The sequence below is a fragment of the Mastigoproctus giganteus genome, chromosome 11 (genome assembly GCF_048544385.1).
Source record: "Mastigoproctus giganteus isolate SK-2022 chromosome 11, ASM4854438v1, whole genome shotgun sequence".
In the NCBI taxonomy this organism is placed as follows: Eukaryota; Metazoa; Arthropoda; class Arachnida; order Uropygi; family Thelyphonidae; genus Mastigoproctus; species Mastigoproctus giganteus.
The window spans coordinates 90026271-90045668 of NC_143585.1; the positions used below are offsets into that span (position 1 = coordinate 90026271).

A 19398-nucleotide genomic window follows, 5' to 3' on the forward strand; every position below is an offset into this window, starting at 1 on the left:
TAAGTCCCTGAAGGCTTCCCACTTGGAATTCACCATCGGTAACATTATCAGTTGATCCCACTGTATAGAATTTAAAAACTGTCTGAGACCACTGTAGTCACCTTTACGATTGCAAAAATCCTTCCCTTTACCCTTGATGGTAATTACATCTTTAAGTAAATCCCACATCAGTACACTGTGATCAGTGTCACCCAGTGGTTACTTTATCTGCAAATTCTTAATGCATGAATAATTGTTGCTGATAATCATGTCAAGAGTATTACTCCCTCTGGTTGCCCTTCGAACATGTTGCTGTTGACAATAGTCATCCAACAAATCCACAAAAGTCTTGCTAGTGTGCAAGTGACCAACCCAAAAGTTCCAGTCAATATCTGGAAAGTTAATATTCTCCATTATAAGACATTCTGATTTACTGGTGCACTCTATTTCTTTGCAAAATTGTTCATTATACTTATCAGAGTTATTAAGCGTATAACACACACCTACTCCCATTTTCTGTTTCCCTGTGCTTATGTCACACACCGCACTGACTCAACATTGTATTGTCCACCAATGTCAATTGGATGCACTTCCTTAGATTTTGTGTTTGTTAACTAACAGCATAACCCTCCTCTCTTCCTTATTAGTTGATGAATCAGTTAATCATCTAATAATGCTCTTTGTAAGAACAAGTTTTTTGAACCAAATTTAAACTAATCAATTTTGCCAAAAAAAAAAAAAAAAATTTTTCTTCTGCTTCTCAGTATTATTGAAGATAGATATTTTGTTCATCAAATTTGTTAATTTCAGTGCAAGCATTTGCCAGGCTCTATTTTGAAATAAGAACCAATTGACGTACAGTGATCCTTGGTTGGGGAATTAACAACTCCATAAGGAGCCATGAAATATAACAAGTTATCTCATGCTATTTTGGCATTTTAATAATTCCGCCTAGCAGTGCTGAAGCAGAGAATATTCAGCTAAGGGGGAAAAAACTGAATTCAGAATTATTTCTTGTACACTCTGGAACTCACAATATCCCAGTCTTAACAGCAGTGCCATGTTATAAACAGAACTTTGACTTAATAATTCAGAATAGGTACAAATTTATTTCTATATTTATCTTTTTTAACAGTTATAATCAGTTGATTATAATCAACTGACAATCTAAACAGAAATACACAGATAGAAAAATGTTAAGGTTACTAATATTTAAAAATTTACTTGAGTGGTAAACAATCCTATGGCTGTATTTTAATATAAAATATGTATTTTGTCAGTGAAATTTAATTTATTGTGCAGAGTGGGACTTAAATTTCCTGATTTTTCAAAAAAATTTCTTATTTTCTTTCCATTTTTTACTATTTTGGCCAGGAAAAAAAAAAAAAAAAAAAAATATATATATATATATATTTATTCATGCCAACAAATACCTCCTAATCTACATATTTTTGAAAATCAAAAGTTGGCAGCTATGAATGTGTATGACAAGATTTAGAGTTGTTTATCTTACTGGCTAATCCATTCTTGAATATCTTCAGTTTTTGAGTATTAACTTATATATGTTGGGGAAGGCATATTATCCCTAAACTGAGGCTAACACCACCAGTTCGGTCTCAGTATATCATTATGGCTTTACATATATCCCTGACTGGATCAGAATCTAGTTTTCTTAAGGTCAAATGTTGCCTGGAATCTGGCTGCAATTTGAATTATGCAAACATGTCACTTGAAAACAGTGATTGCTGCCATGTTTTCAAGTGACATGTTGGTGATACCAATGGAGATGGGTTTATGGAATGATATGAAAAAGGAATAGGTCACTGCCTGTCTGGCATAGCATGCACTTTCGTTAAGCTATTGCACTACTTTTTTTCCCATGGAATCATCATTCTTAGAGGCATTTTGCATGATATTATTTGAATGTTGTGTTTCTTTATGTAGTTAATTACCTTGTATTTGGATTATAATGAATTTTATAATTATCCTTTAGTTTTAAATGTGATTACAAGTTGTAGTTTTTGTTTCTTTTAGTTGAAAAAAGTTGCCAAAGATATATACACTAAACATTTGTGCAATGGAGCACAGGAACCAGTAAATGTTGATAGTCAGGCACGTCAAATGGCCCAAGAAGGGCTTGATCATCCTACCATTGAGCTCTTCCTTCCTGCTCAGAAACAGGTAATATGCTATCATAGGAAACACTGAATTTGATCAACAAATATATACATGTATACACTTATTCAACATTAAAATGCAGATACCTAATAACACATTCTGCTATGCTATTAGACAGTCACGTCTGAAAATGAGCTTAATCTACTATTGTATTAGTTGATTAAATTACCACATACAACCTGAGCTATGGCCTGGTGTGGTCTCTAGCTGAGCTACTGGGATGGGTGACTAACCCTGGGGTATAGATTCACCACTAATCACAGATTCCAGGGGTTTGCTAACTAGGGAAATAGGATAAATCCATTTATGTATCCCCCCCCCCTTTTGGTATTGTATCAGTAGGGCCATTCATTCACCTTATATGCAAAACAGTGCTGCAGGACTACATGTTAATTTCACTTACGATGTCCATACAATTGATGTTGAGTTAGCAAAGGTGTGCCTTTATGAACCTTTGTTCTCCAGTATAAGAGCACTAACTGGAGGAGAATTTGACCCACATGCTCCTAAAAATATATCAACCAATAGCATTAGATTATGTTCAATAGTGATTTATTCTGTTGTCGTCCCTTATCTAACTCCAGATTTCTATGGACTTGTTCTGGCCATAAAAGCAAATCTTTTATATATTATGCTCATTATATGAAACACCTTCAGTTTTGCTTAAGTTATTTTACAGTATTTATATTATGGCATCGTAATAAGAAAAGTCTGGTGCATTTGTTGCATATTTTGGCATTGGTGTTGCACAACTGTAGCTTAAGGTTAATGGAGAAAGAAACCGATTTTTCTCATCAGAGATGCTGGCAGGGTAGTGTAAAAACGTAGTTCTCTATAGTGTTAGTTCTGTATAAAGCTTATGCTTAACTACATATACCAGTAATTGTTCAATGTCTTGTGTTGTTTGTTCTCAAGATGATAGGGAAAACAGTTTTTTGGTGTTAAGGTGATAACAGGTATTAGGTAAAAACAATTTCTAGATTTATTAATAGTATTATCAGACTTCAAGCATGGTTTTGCTGCCATTTTTGAATCTCCTGTAGCAGACGGTGATGAATCCCCAATTCTTTTACCACAGTAATAATAGATTGTGTTATTGGCATGGTCATCTAATGTGAGCAAATGCTTCTTTCTCAAGACCTGCTGTATACATAAAATAGAACAAATTCCTATATTAATTTATTTGAGCTACAGACTCCACTGAGTAATAACCGAAACTATAATGTATCTGAATGAATATGAATAAACCGTAAAATTAAAATAAACTTTGGAATTAAAAAAAAAACAAAAAAAAAAAAACCATTACCCGTAAAATGAATCAGGAAATGCAGTCTAAATAAATTCATAAACAAACAGAAATGGTATAAATTGAACTGTGCATAACTCAAAAAAGACATATCTGAAACCATATTGATGTGACTTATATTCATCACAAAAAGAAATGAAGATCTGTAAACTTTCCCACGTATGTGGATTAAAATCATTTAATGAATGATTTAATTAACTAATTTCTAAACCTCTGCACTGCCATATCCAATCACGGCATCCTAATCAAATGGTAGAACTGGTAGCAGGTGTAAGCTGCTACCAGTTCTACCATTGATCCCTAAGTAATGAAGTGAGGTGACCACTTTTTACAAATACTATCTTCAAAAGGGTAAGAAGCAAAGCACGATGGCTTATTTTTATTTCCATGGGCAGTGCCATTGCTTTACATTGCTTTACTTACAGGGTTATAAGGGAGGGAAAAGGGGGAAGGAACAGAAATGGGCAGTGGGCATTCCTACACTCCATATTTGCCAATAGATTGGAGACTGAAACAAGGATATAAAAAAATATCCTTGAATAAATTGATTACAAAAGTTTTCACTCAAAAATGTGGTTGCAGTTATTTAGGACATCAAATTATTCAGGATCTCAGTTAAGAGGATGGGCATCGTCATGTGCCCCAGGACTTCCAGGTGAAAAACTCTAATCTGGTTTCTTCTCTTTTTTTTCTCTTTTTTTATATCTTTGAATTTTTCTCCTTGCAATCTATTAGTGAACAGATTGGAAGTAGAAAACTTCAAAGACTGTGATACTCTTTCTGTTCCTTTTGCTTCCCTCCTATTCCTGAAGTAAAGCAATAGCATGGCTCTTGGAAATAAAAACAAACCATGGTGCTTCACTTCTTATCCCTTTTGAAGATGGTATTCCGAAAAGCTCTCACTTCAGGTGAGCTTTCATCTTCTAACACAGTGGTTTTCAACCTTTTTATAATAATGGCACCCTTAAGTAATTTATTTTTTTTTTGCGGCACCCCTACTCAATTTTCTGCCCAATAGATCTGATTCTCTCTCTGTGTGTGTGTGTGTGTGTGTGTGTGTGTGTGTGTGTATATATATATATATATATATCTGATAATTAAAATAAATATGATATTTAAATAAAATCATCAGCCAGTAGTACGGCAATAATGCAGAGCGAAATGAAACGCAAAATAATATAAAATAAACAAACAGGGAAGGGAAAGTAGAGATAATAGGACAAAAAGGTAGTCGATAATCCCCTGTATAATTTAGTCAATTAAGTCATTAAACCCAATTAATAAAAAACGATATAAATTTAAATAATGCCAATTGTAAATAATTTAGCGGTACCGCCCTTGAAGGTACCAGTTCCAAAAGACGTGAAATATCACCAAAAAAGGGTTAAAGAAACTACCAAAAAACTAAAATATCAAAATAATAGACTGACCATCATTTATTTATTTTTATTACTTTTACCTAACTTTTACCTCACATAATATAAATTAGTGGTAGTAGTGGGATGATATGCTAAATAAGCAGCACCTGTGCCGCCATCTATTCTTTTCCTTTCTATTATATAAGCTGGTTAAGCTTGCATTATGTCAGTGGTGTGGCTCTGATCAAGAGTGCTCTCTGTTCTATAGATTATTTTTCGCTGCATAAGGACCACCGCCATGCAAATCCTCTGCATTGGTTGATCTATCGGAGAATGGAGGGGTGGTTTGGTTCTTCGATATTTCTGCCTTTGCGATGATTTGTATGACGATTGAAATGCAGCGATTCCATGACCATTATTGGCCTCGTGGTCCTCTGTCGATATGGGGCATGATGGTCAGTCTATTATTTTGATATTTTAGTTTTTTGGTAGTTTCTTTAACCCTTTTTTGGTGATATTTCACGTCTTTTGGAACTGGTACCTTCAAGGGCGGTACCGCTAAATTATTTACAATTGGCATTATTTAAATTTATATCGTTTTTTATTAATTGGGTTTAATGACTTAATTGACTAAATTATACAGGGGATTATCGACTACCTTTTTGTCCTATTATCTCTACTTTCCCTTCCCTGTTTGTTTATTTTATATTATTTTGTGTTTCATTTCGCTCTGCATTATTGCCGTACTACTGGCTGATGATTTTATTTAAATATCATATTTATTTTAATTATCAGATATAATTAGGCATCATGTGGAGGATGTGCATTTGCTGCCTCTAATGATAGCTACATAGCCATATTTATTTATTTTTATTACTTTTACCTAACTTTTACCTCACATAATATATATATATATATATATATATATATATAATATTAAAAAATATATATGTTATATGATATTTATTACAATAATATAATTATAAAAATTACATTTCATAATACAAATTTTATATATATATATATATATATATAGTTATTCTTTTTGTATTATCATTCTATTGTGGTTTATTCCGTCTTTGTTCATTTTCTTAATTACAGGTATTTTCTACACATAGGTATTATAGTCAATACATTACTGGTCTTTAAACTAGCCTAATCTCGGTTATCTTAATTTCCCATGGCCTATACATTCTGGATTTTTCAATTTGTTACGTATTGCTAAAAAAAGTCATCAATTATTGATGAAAAACTGTAGCAATACTATTTTAAAACAATATGATATAATATTAAACATATTTATACGTTTTTGTATTACATCTTTATATATTTTATACATTTTTGTATTACATCACATGGACGTCAATCCCCTACTTCATCGGGGGCTTTGAGCGGATTGACGGTCCATTCGATGTAATGCATTTCTTACTTACCCATTTCTGTTTGCATCTATCACAGCTTTGCTATTTTATCTAATTACTAAATTCTAAGTTTCGATTTTTAATTTTTTATAAATTTTTTTATGAACCAAATTAATTCCCCATAATTTCTACAGCAACTGTGATAGAATACACAAAGCCCAACGGGTAAGTTTATTTAATATATTGCAATAACATTACCTACTTGATGTGTTTCAATGGAGGTCGTAGATTCGAAGAGTCGAAAAAGGGAAGTTTCCCGCCCTTAACTTGTTTTAAGGATGGCTATTTTTATTGCGCAGTCGCATTGACGTTTCAATTTGTTACTTCCATTAGGTTTGACGTTTCACTTCCATTAGGTTGTGTGCCGATGGTGTATTGGCTGAAGTCCCCGATCTTCAGGCCAATGTCTATTATGGTGGTTTTGTAGTTGGATTTCAATGAATTTACTTAGTTGTGTATTTACATAATTTTTACATTTATTTTTATTTTTACATTTATTTTATGCCTTACCTCGGACAGTGCCGGTACCGCTTTTCCAAGGCGTAACAGCACTTGATTGTCCAGAGGCAAAGCTATATACATATATACAGCCTCTTACAATGGGTGTGTGGGGGGGGGTGAATTTTGGCAATAGGTCGTAGTGCAGTCAGGCAACGAGCCTCGCCTGAGTGCAATAAACCTAATAAATAAGGGGATACTCTTCTGAGCAAATACTATTATATTTTTAGCTGGCTTTTGATAAATGCATGTGGGTCTATATTGGGATGGTGTTTTCTACTATTTGCGTATATGGCAGTTTTTATGTGATATCTACTGTATTGAGTTTTTTAATAGCTATAATTACGTTATTTATATTGTTGCATATTTGTAATAGTCTGTTTGTCTGATTTCTTATGGTATTACCTTGTACATTCTTTGCTATGTTACTTTCCTAGTGTGTGAGTTTTATTGTTTCGAAATTAAAATGGTCTCTTTTATCATAGTGATTTGTATATATTTTGTCTGGGTGGATGGCAATTTCGCTGTCTAAGTAGACAGCTTTTTGGTTGTTGTCCGGATTTGTACATTCAATTTTAAGGTCTACTGGGTAATTGTTCTTTGCTACATTTATAAAGTTGTCGTGGTTGAACACAATTACGTCATCTATATATCTATAGAATTTTATATCGTCCGTAATGTTACTTTCATAATAGTGCAGATAGAGGTTAGCCATGCCGCAAGAACTGCTGGATCCCATAGCTATACCCCTGCATTGTATATACGCTTTGCCTCCCATTAGAATGTAGTTCCCTTTTACACTGATTTTAGTAAGGTCATTCCAATATTGTTTTTTGCATTGTAGTATGCTGTGATATTTTTGGTAATATATCTGTAGTACTTCCATTAGGTTGTCGTGTGCTATGCTTGTAAAGAGGTTTTTGAAGTCGTACGTGTTTATACTTTTAATATTATTGTTTTGTTTTTTAATAACATCCAAATATTCTTTGTTGTTGTTGATAATTCTGGTGTTTTTAATTTCTTTGGTGATGTTTTTTAATTTGTCTTCCATGATCTTACTGGTATACTTGATATAGCTGTTTTTGCCTGAGGTAATGAATCTTTTTCCCGTAGGAATCTTGTGATATATTGGAATCCAATATATGTAGGGGTATTGTATCTTGTCTATTTTAATTTTAAGCTTTTTATGCATAGCCAATACTTTTTTGCTGATGCTGTTTGGATTGGAGTCTATGTACTTGTATGTTTCATTGTCATTCAATTCCTCTTTGATGGCTTCTATGTAGAATCTTTTGCAAATGATACTGAAATTATTGTTTGCTTTGTCGGTTCTAGTGATAACAAATTTGTTTTGTATTTCTTTGATTTTATTGTAGATATTTTTTAAATTTAATTGATTGTTATTTATATGATGTTTTTTTATGTTTTCCTTGAAACGGTCTAGTATGTTTTCAGTATTGGCGTTTATCCAACATTGGAATGATTCTATGGGTTCATTGTTTTTGTATGCGATTTTGAATGCAAATTGTAACAGATCTGTGTATATTGATTTTTTAATGTTTTCCAATCTAATTGGGGTGTTGGGTCTGAATTTTGTACCCTTTTTCATTGTTTCTCTTAGTGTTTTGTCTTTGATGATATCGAGGTCTCCTGTTACTATATGATTGTAATGTGTATTGATGAATTTTTTATATCTACTTTCCTGGCAGTGACAAGGTTGTTCTCCTTCATTCATATTATTAATGGTGTTTTTGTAATTGCAGATGGTTAGTCCTATTGGCTTGGTGTATCTGTATCTAATATTTATTTGTGTGTTTTTGATGGGTAGGTAACATTTGTTATTATTTATGATATTACTTATATTAACTGTGTCGTATAAACGGTTTTGGTATTTAATTATGCAGTACTCTTTTTTTATTGCGTTCGTTAAAATTTATGCCTATTCTGAATTTAAATATATCTTCAAGTATATTGTTGAGGTGTATATTCTGTGTCTTTTGCCTTTGGTATATTTTGTTAAGTGCTTTAAGTTTGCTTATTTTAATAGAGAAAAGTATGTTGTGTATATTTTTGATGTTTATGGGGTTTGTGTCCCATTCTGTTAATAGTTTTTCGAAATCATTTATATTTATTGGTATTTTGCTGTTGTTTTTGTTGTATTCCTGTAATTTTCCGTTTTTAATCCCGTTATATTGCCAGTTTTTGCTGATCTGGAAGATGTTGTAAGTACATGTTTCTGGGCTGGTGAATGCGAAGTTCCTTCCATTGAATCGATTGTTTAATCCATAGGGATATAGGGATTTATATAAAAGAATGAACATATCTTCCATGATTCCTCTTTGTGTGTTGTTATCGATGATGGTTAGAATGGCAATGGATACTTTGGCAAAGTCATGCTTTTTTGAAGTGTCTGTATTCGATTTCGTTATTGTATTTGTCTGTCCTGTTTTGAGCGTCTATTGCAGCGTTTTCATCAAATCTGTTTATTTGTGATCTGTGAAGGTTCATACGAAGGTGGAGCTCTGCACTTGTTTGTCCGATGTATTGTATCCCACATATCCCGCATGTAATTAGGTAGATTACATTTTTGGTGTGACAGAATGTTGGTGCTTCTTCAGAATTTAGATGGTGTCTGTGCATGTAGGGACAGGTTTTACAGAGTTTGCTGTTGCATTTTTTGAAATTGAGTTGTTTCATGTGTAGCCCGATATTTTCATTATTTATACGTTTTTGGTTATTTGCTTCTTTACTCCCATGTGGTGTGATGGCATTGTATGCTAAGTGACCATTGCTATGAAGAGACGGGTCCCGCGTGGTCATATTCGGTCCCGGGGTGCCATTTATGCTGTGATACCCGTACAGCATGTTATTCTTATTTGTATTAGCTTCCATGTTGTTATTTATTGTGCATTTTGTGATTAATGCATTTTGTTATTAATTTAAGGCCCTTTATGTGTGTCCGGTAATACCCCTGGGTAGGAATTTTTTAAAATGGTTCTTTTCGTATTTTATTTTTAATGCATTACATCGAATGGAATGCATTACATCGAATGGACCGTCAATCCGCTCAAAGCCCCCGATGAAGTAGGGGATTGACGTCCATGTGATGTAATACAAAAATGTATAAAATATATAAAGATGTAATACAAAAACGTATAAATATGTTTAATATTATATCATATTGTTTTAAAATAGTATTGCTACAGTTTTTCATCAATAATTGATATGACTTTTTTTAGCAATACGTAACAAATTGAAAAATCCTGAATGTATAGGCCATGGGAAATTAAGATAACCAAGATTAGGCTAGCTTAAAGACCAGTAATGTATTGACTATAATACCTATGTGTAGAAAATACCTGTAATTAAGAAAATGAACAAAGACGGAATAAACCACAATAGAATGATAATACAAAAAGAATAACAATATGTATTCTGTTCGTACCCATGCATTGCTAAAACAGCTACTGGGACAACAGAAAAAGCTAGAGATAGAAATAAATTAAGTAAAACTACTATAAAAGCATATTAAAAATAAAATACAACATGAATTATCATATTAAAAAAGAATAAAATTATATATATATATAATTTTATTCTTTATATAGAGGTACTAAGCAAACATCAATTATAGATTACCAAAAAATTAAAAAGATACTGTACACCTTTTTATAATGAAATAAACATATAAATTAAAAATATAATAATAATTTTAAGTAACTTAAACCCAAATTACGTGGCACCTCGGTTGAAAACCATTGTTCTAACAGCTCTACCAGTTGATTAGAATGGTTTCATTGGATTTGGGAGTTCAGAGGTTTAGAAATTTGTCCATTAAAAGTTTTAATCCATATAGGTGAGCAAGTTTTGCAGGTCTGTTTCTTTTAGGTATGGATGTGAAGTCATATCAGTATAGTTTTAGATGTCTTTCTGAGTTACGATCAGAATAATTTATTCCATTTCTGTTTGTTTATAGATTTTTAAACAAACAGATATTTAAATCTTATTTCCTAAGGTATTGTAAGATGAATGGTTTTTGAAAACTTTATTTTGTGGTTTAATTCATTTGGATGCATTATGGTTTGGCTTATTATTTTATGGAGTCTGTAGCTCAAAGAAATGTTGTTGAATGTAGGAAGCATCTGTTCTGTTTTATCTATATAGCAGGTCTTGAGAAAGAAACATTTCCTCGTACCACATCATATTTTGTTTATGAGACAATAAGAAATCCCATTATCTGTTTTTAGGTCTTAAGGCACGATCCTGAATCAGATGCTGGGACTGATCTGACTTGATCAACTTGATGTTCACTGTTTTATAGACAAAGAGCCAAATACTGGATCATGAAATCATGACTAATTAGCAAACAGAATACCTATTTGATCCATATAGTTTGATGAAACTGAAGTGTCAAATTTGAGTGAAAATTAAAATTGATAGATCATCTTGGAAATGGGCACACTTTTTGTACTGAGTTAGTATTCGCATAACAGTGGCAAATGACATAAGAAAACAAGCTTATACAGCATCAACATAAAATAAAAAAACCTCACTTCCCATTTTTCCTACTCATTCCCTCCAATATTTTGTATATTTCTCCCATGAATTTATGCTATCAACTTTCGCAACAGATGGAAGTTTGTTCCACCAATCAATCACCTGCTGGCTAAAGGCAAACTTCTGCACATCTATTCTGCAACACCTTTCCTCAATTTGAATTTGTGCCCCACTCGTGTTTAGTCTGAGGAAGAATTCCACCAGCATTGAGTGTGCTCAATCTATTCAAAGCCTTAAACATCTCAGTCAGATCACCATGCACATGCCTAGTCTCTAGACACTGCAATTTACAGAACAGAAGCCTTTCTTGGTAAGGGCACCCCTTTGATTGCCTCACTCTGTACTTGTTCCAGCAGCTCTACATCCTTACAGTATTCAAAATGGTCTGACTGTTGCCGTATACAATGGGATAATCACTTCCTTATCCCTGCTAGGAAAATTCCTGTATATCATTGATGAGCTGTCCTGGCAGTCTGTATTGCTCAGAGAAATTCATATCCAACTGCGCAATTATCCCAGGTCTTTTTTATTTTCACTAGCTTGAGTGTAATACAACACAGTTGGTATGTTACTGTGGGTTTCTGCTACCCATATGCAGTGCTTTGCATTTGTCATTGTTAAACTTCAATTGCCATTTCTCGTCCATTCTATCTAACTTTTCTAGAAGCTGTTTCCAGTAGCATATGTTTATTCCTGTCATTAACTACCATGCCAACTTATGTATCATCTGCAAACTTGGATATTAAGCCTGATATGCCTTCATCAATATCATTGAAAAATAGAGAAAAATCAGGGGCCCAACACTTAACTCTGTGGGAGGGATTCCACTAATAACATTAGTCCACAAGGAACAGTGTCCATTAATTATCACTCTGTCTTCTCCCACTCAACCATCCCTTTGTCCATAGCAGTAACTTGCCCCTAATGCCACACGGCTCCAATTTGTACACCAATTTTTTATGCACAACAGTACCAGAACCATTCTTGAAATCCAGGTATGTGATATCAAAATAATTTTTTGCATCCACATTGTGACCACATTGTAGTATCCAGTCAAATTGGTCAGAAGTTTACCCCTTAACAAACCCATGTGTCTGAAGCATAGGTTGCAGCCTTGTCTAGATGACCCTACATTACTTCTTTTGTCAGTGAGTCCATTATTTTCCCTGGAACAGAAGTTAAACTAACTGGTCTGTAATTATTCATGTCACCCTTTGATCCCCTTTGTGAATTGTGAATTACATTCACACATCTCAGTCTGTGGGGGACCTCCTTTGCTGTCTAGTAATATACTTGGATAGATCCCATCCACCTCCATGCCTTTCTTATGTTTAAATTCAGCAATTTCTCTTCCACTTTCCCCTCAGTTATTACAAAATCATTTTGCCTTCTGTTAAGAGTTTTAAAAAACTTCTGGTATCCCCTTCCCTTAAAGAATCCCTCATGTTTGTATGTAGATGCAAAATACTCATTAAGTTTGTCAGCAAACTGAGCAGGATCATCAATGGTCAAATCAAGTGGACCAATTTTATTTATCCCCTTCCTTCTAGTTTTTACGCAAGTAAAGAAGTCTTTGCATCCTTTGCCAAAGATTTCTCATGATCCTCAGCTTATCTAACTTCATTTGTGACTTGATTGCAGACTAGTTTATATCTACCATGGGCTTCTGTGTCACCTGATAATTTATATGCATCTGATGAATTTTTCTTCTCTGCCATGAGTCTTATCAGTTCATCTGACATCTGTTTAGGCCTTGAAGTGTATTTCTTAGTTGGTATATAAAACCTAGTAGCTTCTATGATTAATTCCTTCATTGCTTTCCATTGTGAATTTGCTGATGGTAACATCATCTATTGATCCTGCTGTATAGAATTTAAAAGCTGTCTTGATTCCACTGTAGCTGCCTTTACGAAAGCAAAAACCCTTCCTTTTGCCATTTATAGTACTTACATCTTTAAGTGAACCTGACATCAGTACGCTGTAATCACTGCCACCTAGTGGTTCTTTTATCTGCAGATTCTTAATGCATGAATAATCACTGCTGATAATTATATGAAGAGTGTTACTCTCTCTGTTGTTGCCTAACATGTTTTCTTTAGAAAACAGTCGTCCAATAAATCCACAAAAGTCTTGCTAATGTGTGAGTGACCATCCCCACAAATTCCAATCAATATCTTCTTCAAGAGGAGTGTTTCCATTTACAATGGGTTTCCTCAGCCTTCAAGTTATTTTTTGGTAGGAATTTTTTCCCGCCACAATTTGTGGTTCATGGTGTCTTGGTCAGTTAAACTTCGGGCTGTCATGCACTCCTGTACTCCATTAATCCATGTCCTCCTAGGTGCAGTGGGAGGGAATTATATTGTTTGGGGAAATCAGTTAAATCAATTTGGGGAAAGTAATGGAGAAATCAATTAACCGCCAACTCTTAAACTACCTAGAAACCTTCCGTCTGATCAACGATCACCAGTATGGATTCAGTCAGAGTCGATCCACTGGTGATATTCTGGCTTATGTTACCCATTTATGGACTAATTCAATGGAAAGGTTTGGTGAAACACAAGTAGTTGCTCTTGACATCTCAAAGGCTTTCGATCGTGTTTAGCATAAAGGTCTTCTAAACAAGCTTCCATCTTATGTTTTGCCAACTGTTTTTAGTAATTGGTTATCCAGTTTTCTCTCTGATCGCTCATGAGGGTGATGGTAGATGGCTCTCTGTCTTCTAACTTCTCCACTAATGCCGGTGTCCCCCAAGGTTCAGTTCTTTTCCCCACTCTTTTCCTCTTGTATATTAATGACTTTCTTCCACTACCAGAAATCCTATCCATAGTTTTGCCGATGATAGCACATTGCACTCCACTTTCCATTTTGAGAAACGTTGTCCTGCTCAATCAGCTTCAACCTCTCAAATCTGCTAACAATTCCTTAAATGCTGAACTTCAGGTAATTCTCCAGTGGGGCAAAGAAAACTTAGTTGATTTCAACCCTTCTAAAACTGCCTTGTCTTATATCTTGCAAAAAGGATTCTTCTGCTCCTATGCTTATCTTTAGTGACACTCCGATTTCTAGGCAAAATGATATACCTCTTTTGGGGGATTACCCTGACTTCTAATCTCTCCTGGCACAAGCACATTACAAATATTGCTTCCTCTGCATCTAAAAAACTTGGTTTTCTCTTTCGCTCTCGGCGTTACTTTTCTTCCAGACAGCTGCTCACTCTGTATAAATCGCAAATCCGCCCTGCCATGGAATATTGTTCCCACATCTGGGGTGGTGCCCCCAAAATCTCTCTCAGGCTTCTCGATTCCATTCAGAAGAGGGCAGTTAGGTTAATTAATGATTCATCTTTAACAAAGTCTCTCCACTCTCTGTCTCATAGACTTACTGTTTCTGCTGCATGCCTCTTCTACAGATACTTCCATGGGCACTGTTCTTCTGAATTGGCTTCTATAATTCCCGCTCTCTCTCTTTCAAAACAGTCCGAACACGTGCCGCCAAATCCATTTACTGTCCAACTCCAAACTCGCAGAGCCAACTTTTCATCTTCCTCGTTTATTCATTCAACTGGTGTTTCTGGAACAACCTTCCTTCATACGTATTTCCTGAAAATTACAGTCTACAGATCAAGTCCAGTGTCAACAAATATCTTCTTTCGTCTTCTCAACCTCCAACCCAAGCACGGTACTAAGTACTATAGGTTCTAATACCTCACGTGTTTGGGGTGTAAATAAAAAAAAAAAAAAAAAAACTGGGGGAGATGAGTCTGGTTCCTTATAGAGAACAAAAGGGGAACATTTGAAAATTTTGCAGTGTCTACAATTTATTGCTTTGCTAGTGAGCCCTGTTCTCATCTCTCGCATGTGAACAACAAACTCATTTTTGGTACCCTAAGGTCTTTTGGTGTTCATAAGACCTAGGTACTCCTCATTCCGAGATCTCATACATTATATTAAAATGTCTTTGCGTTATATCTAATTTTGTGTTTTTAAAGAAATTCGAAAGCGTTTCTATTTAAGATCATTATCTTAATGATTTTGCTAATAGAAAAGCCAAAGAATTTTTTTCGTAGGCCTTGGCAGTGTACATCATCCTTCCATGTAGCAGAATTTGAAACTAATTGTTAGATTCTTCAGTGAAGTCAGAAGCTTGCCTTTTAGTAGTTTTCAATCAAGTAAGCCACAATCGAGAGAGAGAGAGAGAGAGAGAGAGAGAGAGAGAGAGAGAGATCTCAGCATTTATTTGGTTTCTTGCATCTGTTTTACTTATCCATACCATGTTAAACTCTTTTCTTCAATAGCAGCAATAACATTCTTTTTTACTTCCATTTTCTCTCTTATGTCTTCATTCCATTTTCTATCTCTTCTAGAAGTTTTTGCAGTGTCTCCCTAAATCCATTTCTGTGGAGAGCAATTTTTCCCCCCTCGCCTATTCAAAGTCCAAGTTTCGGCTCCATACAATAAAAGACTTAGTACAATCATTTGAAATATAAGTTTCTTTGTTTTATTTAGAATATTTCTGCTCCATAAAACAGAATTTACCATGCTGATAGCCTTTCTGCCATCTGCAATTCTCTTATTGATCTCTGCTTGGGATGATCACTTTGATCCCAAATATTTGAATTTATCTACTTGTTTGATATGAAAACCTTCAATATTTAGAATTTGTCCTGATCCTGAAGACATTTCAGTCTTGCAAAAATTGATTTTCAAAACCCCATTGTTTATATTCCCGAAACAGTGTACGACATGCATAGTCTGCATCTTCTAAGTCTTGTACTATCACCACCTGATCGTCTGCAAAAAGTAAATTGTGAATATAAGTGTTCCTATTGATTGGCAATCCCATTTTATTGCATTTTTTTGACCAGGATGCCAGGCAGGTGTTGATACAAATTTAAGTGTTAGTGACATTCAACAGCCTTGTAATAAGCCTTTTGAAGTGTGTGATAAAGCTGATCCAACTTTAATTTTGCGTCTATTATTCCTGTAATTTGTCTTAATAATGTTAATCAATTGTCCACCAACACTTGTCTCTTTCAGTGCTTCCCATAAAAGTTTTCTTGGGACGCTGTCATATGCCTTTTCAAGATCAATGAAAATCATAAAGATTTCTTTTCCTTTCGATTGACATTTTTAAACTATCTGTTGTACTGATGAGATATGGTCTACACATGACCTCTAGGCTGAAAAACCGCTTTGTACTTCTGACACCTCAATTCGAGCTTCTAAGTGGTTTCTGATCCATTTTCTCAGACCCTTTAAAAGTGGTTCAGGGCGCATAAAAACTGCAGCCATTATCAACCCACTGCAGGATGGAAGCCTCCTCGGCAGTGGACCATAATCTGCCACACTGGTCCAGTGTGGGTTGGCAGATCGACCGTATTTAGCAGTCAGGAGCTTGAACCCCAGTCTATTCAATGAGCGTGTGCCACTGCACTCCTGCTCCTGACTACTCAGGAGCACTCATGCTCCTGAGTGGATATTCCTCTGTAATTTGAACAGCTTTTCCAATCGCCCTTCTTATAAATCCATGTGATATATCCTGTTGTCATTTCTTTCTATATTCCTTCTCCTCTCAGTATACCATTTAACAGTTCTTGTATAAAAACAGCTACTCCTCTTCCTCCGTATTTCAGAAGTGCCATATAAACTCCTCCAGGTAAGAGTTCCACTTCCCTAACAGATACTTTTAAGCCAGAGTCTTCCACACTGAAATCCTCCACCGTCTTGAACTCTTCCTAGTTTTCTTTTAAAAGTCCTTCATAGTACTTCATTCAATCTTTCAAAGGTATTAATTGCAAACCAGCATTGTGTTTATTCTGTTTTCTCAAATCTTTAAGGACCTTCCATGATTTTGCTGATCGCTCAAAGCCCAGTTTGCTATTAATAGTTGTGCACTTACTTTCCAATTCTTCATTTTTCACTTCTACTACCAACCAATTGGCTATTTTCTTCTTTTCAACATAAACGTTCCTGTATGCATCATTCCTTTCCCCCAGCCATTTCCAATATTCAAGTTTCTTTCTTTCGCCGACCGGGTAAAGTACCTGCCCGGCAACCCAAAGGTCGCGGGTTCGATTCCCGCCTCGGGCTTGGATCAAAGTACTGCAAAAACCTTGGGAGGTGCAATATGGCCACAGAAGCCGATGCGCCAACAACTACCAAATCAAAAAAAAAAAAAAAAAAAAAACCCAAGTTTCTTTCCTCTACAGCAGCACTTTCTCTGTAATCCAGGTCTTTTTTGGTCCTTGGCTCTTCTTTTTGGATTTCATGAGATTTTTTTTTACAATATTTTTTTTAAGTATTTGTAAATGTCTTCAGCATTACCTTCTACAGTGGCAGACAAAAAACTGCATCACTTGTGAATTTTACAGATAATGTGTTTTGTGCTGCATTGTGGATTGCAAAAATGTATTTGTTAATGGGATATACCATATTTCTTCGATTCTAAGATGATATCGATTGTAAGATGCACCTTAATTTCAGAAAAAAAAAAGCTTTGATTCTAAGAACAAAAAAAAATAAAACACTAAAATAAATCTAACAAATATTTTTATTATAATAGAATTCCATTTGCTAACAACAATAGTACCGGTATTTATCAGTAGGTATGTTATTCATCACTTTCTTCTGAGCTGTCGATATCTGCATCTGAATCAATATCAGAGTCTACTTCACATTCAGGGTCAGATTTTTGCATACATACCACATTCCATCGAGAGTGTTGATGATGCACCATTTTTTAAATGAGTGCTTTACTATTCTTTCTGGGATCAGCTTCCAAGCTGTTGATACTCATTCTGCCAATTTTGATGCTGGCACTTTCTTAAATTTATTGGAAGGTGTCAACAGAATGTTAGTATTAGTAACGGCCGCATGGTGCAAGAAAGCCTATGGCTTATGCTGCACCAGCCAAAAAAAAAAAAAAAATCCAAACAAAACAATGATAAAAATAAATAAAATAAATAACTAAATAATAATAATTAATAAATAAAAAAATATATATATAAATAAAATAAAATATAAATAAAAAGGAAATTAAACCTATCATCCTATGCGCTTCCCTTACCCGAAGGTACTATCCAGATGACCTTTGAATTTCCCCAAACTGTCGGCCTCTACCACCCATGATGTTGTCGGTCAACAGCCAGAATTCATATTCCTTTCTCAAGTAATCTTTAAATGGTTTGTTGACTAAAACATCGAGTGGCTGCAGTTGGCTGGTCATGCCACTGGGAATCGCAACCATCACCACTTTTTGCACGATTTTATTTTTGACCCATTCGGACAAATGTCCACGAAATGCAAGTACTAGCATGCTAGGTGGGTTACGAAGACTTCCAAGACATCTATTCCACACAATATTTAGCCAGTCTTCCATAAGCTCTGCTGACATCCATCCATTTTTTTGTCTATATAATATCGGTGTTCAGATACACCATAGACACTCTTAAAAAAACTACAAAGTAGTTGTTGTGGGCATCATTTGCTCTTTCTCATATTGTGCTCTGCCTTCACGACGAGTTGCCATGATACTGCACTACCTCAAATAAGTAACGCTTCACTAATAAAGAAGACTGTTGTTACTTATTCTCAGTGAGTACCACCACCCAGACATGTTTCAAGGCTATTGGCCTATCATCAGTGGGTGGGCAGGTACCCTAGTATTGCAGACATGACGACTCAGTTGTGAAGTTAATCGCACAATATGAGAGATGCCAAAAGGTGTATAAGATAATATTTAAAATAATTAAATGCACATCGCATAATACTTTAAGAGTATTATGCCATGTGCATTTAATTATTTAAAATTTTTTTTTTGTGCACGCACAACATCTTTGAGGGAAATTTCATTCTTCAGTATGGTTTTTCGATTTAAAATTAAATATGGTGGCAACTTTCGACCATCAGAGGTGATGCATAGCACCACAGTGATATGCTTCTTTTCGTAGCCTGTGCTTATAATCTTGATTTCTTTAGCACCTTTAGCATTGATGGTGTAATTTTGCCAATTTGACTAAACTTGGTTTCTTTTTTTCCTTAATTTCATCACCTGTTGCTAAAAGTTAATCAGCTTCTGTTGAAAGAGTCCAGGAATTTTTTGA

General features: G+C 34.7%; 1 protein-coding gene across 1 annotated transcript in view; it reads left to right on the plus strand.

Moving 5' to 3' along the window:
- LOC150078245 (regulator of G protein signaling loco-like) overlaps nt 1–19398 on the plus strand; it is a 311630-nt gene that overhangs the window by 153724 nt on the left and 138508 nt on the right. Inside the window, 1 exon segment of the mRNA XM_090384508.1 lies at nt 2014–2160. Within this exon segment, the coding sequence (XP_090240634.1) occupies nt 2014–2160 (147 nt within the window).